Raw genomic sequence first — 9,646 nt, forward strand, 5'->3', positions numbered from 1 at the left:
CAAGAGGAAAATACATCTCCAACTGGCACAATATAATTGCCACCTCATTTTGCAGGTCATCAAACTTGACAGGATCAAGGACTTTGCTACATATGGCATTGAAGAAAAAGCATAGGCGAGTTATGGCTAACCTTACTTTGTTAGGCAAAATGTCTCGTATGGCCACAACTAACAATTGTTGCATCAACACGTCACAATCGTGAGACTTTAACCCTACCAGTTTAAGCTCCTTCAACTGCACAAGGCTTTTAATATTTGAAGAGTATCCTTGTGGGACCTTGACCCGACGAAGACACTGACAAAAATTTATCTTCTCCTTTCTGGACAAAGTATGACAAGCTGGAGACAAGTATATTTTTTTTCCCATTAGACCTTGGATGCAACTGCGATCGTATACCCATGTCAGCTAGATCTTGACGGGTATTCAGACCATCTTTCATCTTTCCTTGAATGTTAAGGAGCATTCCAATGCCACTATCACATACATTTTTCTCTACATGCATAACATCAATACAATGTCTAACATCTAGTTCAAACCAATAGGGAAGATCAAAGAAAATGGACCTCTTCTTCCATATGCAAGTGTTACTTTTATCCATCTTTTGGGTCTTTCCAAATATAGTATTCAGGTGTTCAACCCACTGGAAAACCTTCTCACCAGTCAATGGTATCGACGCAGTTTTGTGCTCTTGACTTCCATTAAAAGATTTTTTCAATCATCTGTAAGGGTGATGAGGTTTTAGAAAACGCCGATGCCTGGTGTACACTATTTTTCTACCATGTTTCAATTGTATGAAGCTTATGTCTTCTTCATAGATGGGGCGTGCATGATGACTAATGGTACAAAATAGCATTGCACGCATTTCAAAAGTCTCCTTGCAAAATCCATCAAACACTAAAACCCCCTTGTCCCACAACTTTCTCAGGTCTTCAATCAACGGACTTAGATAAACATCAATGTCATTTCCTGGCTGTCTTGGGCCCGATATCATCATAGACAACATCATGTATTTTCACTTCATGCACAACCAAGGAGGAAAATTGTAAATTACTAGTAGAACTGGGCATGAAATGTGTTGAGTGCTTAAATTTCCATATGGATTCATTCCATCACTAGCTAGTCCAAGCCTAAGATTTCTTGCCTCTTTGCCGAAATCCGGATACAAACCATCAATCTTCTTCCACTGGGTGCAATCAGCCGGATAATGGACCATTCCATTAGAGTTTCTCTCATTTGCATGCCAGGTAAGGTCTTTTGCGTCGTTTTCATTAGCAAAAAGACGCTTAAACCTTGGAATGATGGGAAGATACCACAACACCTTTGCTAGAGGGCCCTTCTTTGAGATTTCATCAGAACTGCACTCCTCATCATCCTTCACCTTGTATCATGACGCCTCACACCTAGGGCATTTGGACATTTCTTCAAATTCATGTCTGTATAGTATGCAATCATTAGGGCAAGCATGAATCTTCTGATACTCCATACCCATTGGACACAATATCTTCTTGGCCTAATAGTAGCTTTTAGGCAACGTATTTTCCTCTAGAAGCAGATCATGCACTACTTCAAGTAGTGAAGTAAAGCTTTTGTCACTCCACCTATATCTGGCCTTGACATTAAGCAGACTTAACACCACCGACAATAGCGTTAAGGAATTCTTGCACCCTAGAAACAAAGGCTTCTTTGAGTCACTCTACAATCCTTGATACACAAGGGCATGGGCTTGCTGAAAAGACCCTTGTCCAAGGTCACGAATCATATCCTCCAAGCGATCTCCCATTTCTACATCAAAAGGTTCGGATTGGGGCCTACTTTGCATGTCTATCATTTCACCATGCCATATCCACGTCGTATAATTCCTCTTAATTCCATCACACAATAGATGTTCTCGTATGTCGTCCAATATTTGTCGTCTTCCATTCAAACAATTGATGCAAGGACAATAATATTTTCCATCTTGATCCAGTCGACCTCTTTCTGAAGCAAATTGCAAGAACTGCTCCACGCCTTCCTCATATTCTGGGCTGATGCGACTTTCATTCATACAACTTCGATCCATCTAAGTAATAACTCTCTGATACTGATGTGTCATTATTTTCTCCTATTTCTTACCCCTTTCTGTCACCATTTTAATTACTGATTAGCCTTAATTGTCAAATTAATTATGCAGTTTTATCATTTGGGCCTACTTGACTAATTTTGTTTTTTAATTTAATTTCAGGAGAATTATAAGCAATTGGGCTTGGATCCAGAATTGGGAACCAGCTTGGACTTGAAGAGAGCAGACAATTTTATTTGTCGTCCAATTTTATTGTATTTTGTTTTTGGGCTGTATTTTTGTAATTGGGCCACCAGACCTTATTGGGCCCGTAATCATATTTGTAAGCTTTGAGGCCTAGTGACCTTTAGTGAGCCCAGCTGCTAGGGTTTTAAGGGTGGTTCGTGTTACTGTTCACGGAGGCAGAGAGATTGTAGGGTTTCATATTTTCAGTTTTCGTGTTACTGTTCACGCATGGTACTGTTCACGTAGCAACTACATTTTCGTTTTCTGCCTTTGAATTCCTATTCGTTTCTGCATTTCGTTTCCAATTGCAATTTCATTTTCGGTTTCTGTTTGTAGATTCATTTTCATTTCTGTGTTGCAATTAGTTTCCAGTTGTTGTGTTTCATTTCTGCTATTAATGGAAGGCTGAATCTCTAGTGTTATTTTCTATTAAGGATTAAGCATAGCTCTCTTTGAGGTTTTGTTATTAATATTATGTTATGATCAGTTTTTCCCCTTCACGAATTATTCTGTATTTGTTGCTGATATTAATCCATGCATGCTTAATGCTTGATTAATTGTCTCTGTGCTTAATTAAGTTCATGCTTAATGGACATGTGAGAGGGATTAATTGGTGTATGTGTTGCTTAATCACATAATGACAACCTTGTGTTAATTTTCGCTTAGTAAATTAATTTTGGGTTGGATTAAGTGGTTGAACTGATTAGGGATAAATTCTCGTAACCTAGGATAAGAGACTTGCTTTTGAATCAAGGGGAAACAACATGTTTTAGTTCTATTATCTCTTTAATTCAAGTTTGCTTGCTATTTAAATTACAAAAACAAACAACCCCCCCTATTTCGTTACTATTTTATTATTATTGTTATGAACGTTTGTTTGATCATTGCTCACTGAGAGATGACCTAGGATCACTTCCTAGATACTGCATTTTAATGTTTATTTGATTTGGGTACGACTCTGATCAGATACTCACAAAGTTATTCGATGCATGAAAATCTCACTTTTTTATTATAGGTGTGGCCCTATCCCATTCAGGAAGACAATCTTTTATGGTAGCTTAATACGTCAGGGTTAATTCTATTTTGTTAAATTTGACAAAATTTCGGTAGCATTTCGCATTGGTCTCCAAGTACACGACATGAAATCGGTGAAATTAGTTTCCCAATAGTCAAGTATGCACTCAGAGAACAACTCGAAATGAATTGTACCAAAATTTCATCAAATAAAACAAAATAATGTTAACCTTAACGCATGAATCTACCATAAAAATATCAGTCTCCCCAAATTGTCCAAACGAAAAATTCGAGATTGAATACAATGATTAATGAAAATTGTCCGCAAGAATCATTGCATTCAGTCTCAAATGGGAATTTAAGGTTCACTCATCATGAACACAATTTGTATAGCATATATGAATTGTCATTAATGGCAGTGAACACGTAATAAAAATATTTGGTAACAAACATTTGTACATGTGATGATGAGCAGCATGATCCAAAATGAAAGCAAGAATCAAAGAAATAACTCAATGAACACCTACATCAATCATCATTCCAAAAAATAGATATCAATATGTGGCAATTACTAGGCTTATTAAAAAGCCAGTTTCCTTCTACAATTAATTATGCATACAATTTTTGGATTATGTAAAACTAAAACAGATTAACTCATTAACAACTATTGTGAAGTGTGTGTGTGTGTGTGTGTGTGTGTGTGTGTGTGTGTGTCTCTGATGAGGGTGGGTGTGTGTGTGTGTGTGTCTTTGATGAGGGTGTATGTGTGTCTCTGATGAGGGTGGGTGTGTGTATGTGTGTGTCTCTGATGAGGGTGTGTGTGTGTGTTAATATGCTAACAAGTGGCTAATTATGTAGCCACTTGATGTTCAATGCCATCAAGTGGCTACATAATTGGGAATTGTTGCAAATGAAAAACATTGGCAGATACATAGCTGATTGAATCTATAGGATTAAATCTATCTAGGAGAAAAGCAACTAATCCCAATCTATAGGATTCAATCTATCAAGTAGGAGAAAAGCAAAAAGGAGGAGTTTTAATGATCTAAAAATTTGAAACCCTGAACCAGAAGGCTGTTGAATTTAATGTGGTAGAAAGTGAAGCTAGTTTATCAAGCTATATAGATATAACAATAAGCCTTTTCCATTTCCCAAATACAGTAAATTATGCAATGAATACGAAAAGAATTAATTTACAAGCATATGGAGATATGGACAGAATGCAAACTCAGATGTATGTGTTTTGAATGGAGAGATAAATTACAAGAACAAATCCAAAAATGAGGAAATATACCATATGAGGATATACATAGTAGAGGAAGAAGAAAATCAAGAATCAGAATCAAAACAAGTGAATAATGATAAAGCCACAAAGCAAGGATCCATAATGCAAGGCTACACTTATGTTTCGAGAGTTTGCAGCTAGACTTCATAGGAGAAGAAATGGCATTTTCAAAATGTTATATTTAGCTTCATTTCTAATACTTTTAGAACTACTTAAGTGGTTTGTTTTACTTTAGGGACTATTTAGGAGAGACTGTGAGAGTAATACCTCAAGCATGAAATTGATGGTTTCCTTTTTGCTGGTTACTTGGATTTGGGACTTGGGAGATTGCATTTTTTTAATAACATATGTTAATGGATTATGTGGTTATAGGTATCAACATTTGAAATTATATCCAGAAGATGAATATGGCCCCCAGTCTATGAAGAAACCCGTGGTTGTTGAATCTTATAACGAGATTGTTTTCCCTGAACCCTCAGAGGTTTTTCTTGCACGTGTACAAAATCATCCTGCCGTTAATGTGCCTAGGCTTCCTGCTGGTTTGAATTTATCATGTTCTGGTACTTTCCTTTCAATGTTATTCCTATTCCTACTAGTAGTAGTATTTAAGTTTTTTACCCTTTAGATTTTTTCTTTAAGCTTTCCCTTGTTTTGGTTTCTGCAGTACCAAGCGATGTTGTGAATGATATGGAGAGAGGTGACACCAAAGATCATCCTCTAACTCAATGGTTCTTAAACTTCTCTGAGGATGATGAGATCTTAAAACTTGCAGCAGCTCGCCAGCAGGTTATGGTTTCTTTATTCAATTATTCTATCATGCCTTGTCACTAGGGATTTATTAATGGCTTTTATTCTGCATTAGCTATTATGCAGATGCTATGCTATAGCGCTTTCTTTTGTTCCTTAAAGTAATATTATTTTATGCAGCTATGGGGATTACCATCTAAAAGTAAATATAATCAATTCACTGATCCATTCCTGATGTGCAACTAATGAAGATAATCTTCTAACAAATGAGATAGTTTTTTTTTTTTTTTGTCTGCATTCTTCTTGTATTTAGTCTAGGAGGCTTTTATTGGATGGTGAAACCTAATGGATTAGTTCATGGTTTTCTCACCAAATGTTTTATTTCTTTGGCACTGTTTTGGATGCATATGTAGTGAGCAAGAAGTTAACTACTGCAGTTACACATGGTCAATAGTTTTACAACACAATATTTCTCCAAAAAATAGCCAGAAAAGTGTAACTTGATTAACCAATAGAATGGTCAAAAGAATGGCAGCTAATATATTTCAAATCTAAGATCATTAACCATGCTCAAAGTAGATGACCCCAAATTATAATTCTTCCTTTAATCATGCTCAACCAAATGCAACAACTTCAAAGGCAGCAACAATTTCATCAAGTAGAAGCTAGGCAACAAAGTTCTATGAATCCAGCTTCCTCTTGAAGATATAAACAGTGGACTAAAGGTATAAACAGTGGACTAAACATGCAGCAAGTTAATTATGAACAAAGAGACATACCTATTCAAGATTTTAATAGGAGGCAAGAACTTGCTGGATCTTCTGAAACTTCATAGGAAAACTAACAAAATACTGTCACAAGAACTGTTACAAGAACTTGCTGGATCTTGTGACAAGTAACAAAATATTGTCACACCTAACCAAGTTTAAGAAAAGTAAACATCTCAACAACATATTTCAACCTAAAATTTTGTTTTAAAAATTCAAACAAGGAGAGTTGTACAGAAACCTTGAAAGTAAATTGTGTGTGTGTGTGTGTGTGTGTGTGTGTGTGTGTGTGTGTGTGTGTGTGTGTGTGTGTGTGTGTGTGTGTGTGTGTGTGTGTGTGTGTGTGTGTGTGTGTGTGTGTCATGAGGGTGTGTGTGTCTGTTCCATCTTAAGTAGAGATAAATTAAATATAGAACAAGAGAAAAATTTTATATAGGCTGCCAATATGGTTTATAAATATGATTGCCTTTATGGAGAAGATTTGGATTAAATACACATAATATATAACTATTTTTGTAGTTAGCATAGATGGATAAGTTCAGAAATGGGGTATAGAACTATAGATAGTAAGGTACTAGTGTAGTGTCCTAGTCCTGATTTTGAAGAGTTTCGAATCAAAGATATAAATACCTGAGTTGGAGGTTTGAGCACAAATGAGTTTCCAGCAATGAGCGTAGGAGCACTTTTGGAAACAGCAATGAGCGCAAGATCAAGAATGGCTAAAATCACTCCTAGTGGAATCTGAAAATCAAATGAAACTTTGTTAGAATGAATGAAAGAGTACTTCTTGATCATGAATTATCAATTCCCTCAATTAAGTCAGACATCGTTTTCATGTAGGGAAGCAAAAACTAATGCACTTCTTAGAAGGAGTAAAGGAATCACTAAGACGCCTTTCAAATGTAATTTGGATGGCTAAGGGATTACACAGAGTAGCCGATTTCTTGCTGCCAAACATATCAGTGAGTACTGATTCATGTACTAAGTTGAACCACTTGCATGAATATTATAGAAGAACTTATGAAAATTTCCCATAATTAACATGATTGATGCTCCGCCATTGGTTTAGTAACCAAGAACTTTATTTCATTGCATGAATATCATGACATTTTGAGGACTTCCTTGGTGCCTAAAATATGTAAGCCAGCATCCATGATGGGAGAATTTTCATGGTCAGACCATTTTAACTGGAAATATATGGGCTTTTGAAACTAATAAAGGAATAGCTTAAGGATGAACAATTTAAGTAAAAGATAAAAAGTGGTCAGGCATTGGATATGAAGTATGTGACACCCTCTACCCCTCACATATATATTAATAAAGGAATAAAAATTCAAATATTAATTAAAAGTATTTTTAAAACATTTTTAAATACAAGCTTTTCAAATGGGTAAAAGGCTCACATTCACTTTCTTCTACATCATATTCAAACTTGTCCAAATAAATAATAAAGTCATCTCGACTCAAAGAAAGTCATATAAGTCTCATACAATTAATATAGAACCTATATCCTAATGTCACATCCTATCAGAGCGTGGTGTTCCCGTGTCCTCTAGCATGAGATTCTTCATAGTCATCCACCTATTCATCTGCTCCCCCGAACACAAGTTCAAGATCATCACAGGATCCAAACACAACAACACACAGGGAGTGAGTTATCACATTCCTAGCTAATAGAGAAACAAGACAATTAAATATACATATTATATAAATGAGATACCACTTGCTTAAACATAGCTCACGTAACTTCACCACTTCGTCATTCAAAATTCACTTTTCAATTATCAATCACATTACACAAGAATCCCACACTTCAATCAAGATATAATAACACATCAATTAGCAAGCATATGCAATAGTTATGCTAAGACTCAATTCTATATGCAATGTGGTACCATGTCAGTGAAAAACCACCCTGGGCGCTTAGGAGTACATAACAAGACACACCACACAATGGGTTTGTCAGGTCACTCTCACTAAGTAAGATCATAGGGAGACCAGTCAGGGTCACGATGTTTTGCGAGAATGCTTCAACCATATGAGATCAGCATAGGCTTAAAGGAGCACTCAAACCCGGTGACCCCCAAGGCCTACACTCCGAAGAGTCCGTCAGGGCCTCTCCCTCCTGATTCAGGTCCAACCCCTAAAATATTTTTTTTACATGCAGACACTGCTCATGAATTATACAATACCCACGACCTTACACTCGTGTTTTAAACACGTTCAACACAATTGCGCTACGATTTAACACTGGTTCCTAAATAGGAAACCTACATTTTCTCTTTAACACTGCGCATCAACGCTTTTCTCAAGATAACGCTAGTCGGGTATTGTACAATTCATAGCTTACAACACAAGTAATTTCACATCAAGTGTTAACTACACACTTATCCACAACTAGAACTCATTCACAATTTCACATCTCATAGTGTCACAATCCACCATCACATGTTTACACGTATCTCACAAATTAACACATGTTCAACTTTACACTTATACTCAATCTCAATAACAATATTATAATCTCAAAGCAACATGTTATTCTACAATTCATCACATACTCACAATTTGAATTATCATTTCATATCCTCAATATAACAATTTATATAAAAGACTATCACAACATGAAGACTAAAATCCCTCAAATAATATTACACAATTATATCCAAATCATAGGTCCAAATATACAAATATCAAGAGCACAATTTATCAAGCAATTTTCATCAGGACATCAATATTTTATTTATAATCATAAAGGAAAAATTGCAATTTAACAAACATCCCAAAATAAAATCCCAATTTAATCCTCTAAGGATCCCTACACATGTTCTCACTAATCCCCAACTGTGAATAACTCATCCCTTACCTCTAAGCGGGCTCACGTGTCTTCAGCCAACGATAGCAATATCTCTAGCGGTTCCCGGAAATTCTTTCAATTATTCATCCGACTGCTCCGATAGAATTCCCAAACGTCAAAGAGACGGAGAAGAGATTGAAACCTCCACTTGTACTGTCTTCATACGATTCCTTTTTCTCTCTCCACGAATATTATCTCGCAAATCCCAACGGTGAAAGCGTGCGGAATTGAATTTCGAACAACCTATCCAAATTTCACAATAATCCAACGGTTAACGAAACCGGGATCGTAGTTTTACCAAGACAGCTCTGGGTTTCTGCGGGAAAGAAAAAGGCTACAATGCGAAGGGTTTTTCTCTTAGTTCAGACATGATATCGAAATTCCCAACGGTGAGAATGCTCGGAATTGTGTTGCGAACATGATACTCAAATTTCACGACGATCCAACGGTGAACGGGTTCGAGATCGTCGTTTTTCTGAGACTGGTTTGGTGGGCTACGGAAAAAGAAAGGATTTTGAGAGGAGAAGGGGAAAAACGAAAATGAGGCCAAAAGGAGGCAGCTGACTTAACATAACTATTTATACCTAGGGTACTCAGCCTATTATTTGCTCTATATTTATTTATTTATTTATTTATTTATTACTAAAAAGCTTTTTAAATTTATTTACGAAAAATTGGGATGTTACAAAGT

At 36.2% G+C, this 9,646-nt stretch overlaps 1 protein-coding gene across 1 annotated transcript; it reads left to right on the forward strand.

Moving 5' to 3' along the window:
• Positions 1–4,510: 4,510 nt before the first annotated feature.
• LOC102665539 (transcription initiation factor TFIID subunit 14b) lies at positions 4,511–5,496 on the forward strand. Its single transcript, XM_006582583.1, has 4 exons — positions 4,511–4,533; positions 4,957–5,144; positions 5,249–5,370; positions 5,458–5,496. Exons 1-4 carry the CDS (start codon positions 4,511–4,513, stop codon positions 5,494–5,496), a joined length of 372 nt encoding a protein of 123 aa, XP_006582646.1.
• The last annotated feature ends 4,150 nt before the right edge of the window (positions 5,497–9,646 follow it).

This window comes from Glycine max, chromosome 6 (assembly GCF_000004515.6).
Source record: "Glycine max cultivar Williams 82 chromosome 6, Glycine_max_v4.0, whole genome shotgun sequence".
Taxonomy (NCBI): Eukaryota; Viridiplantae; Streptophyta; class Magnoliopsida; order Fabales; family Fabaceae; genus Glycine; species Glycine max.

What these genes read in the sequence shown, in the direction of transcription:
- LOC102665539 (XM_006582583.1), top strand. Translation starts at nt 4,511, where the DNA reads ATGGACAGAATGCAAACTCAGAT. An exon ending in TTTGAATTTATCATGTTCTG is followed by an intron (nt 5,145 to 5,248) that starts GTACTTTCCTTT and finishes TGGTTTCTGCAG; the next exon opens with TACCAAGCGATGTTGTGAAT. An exon ending in TTGCAGCAGCTCGCCAGCAG is followed by an intron (nt 5,371 to 5,457) that starts GTTATGGTTTCT and finishes GCTATTATGCAG; the next exon opens with ATGCTATGCTATAGCGCTTT.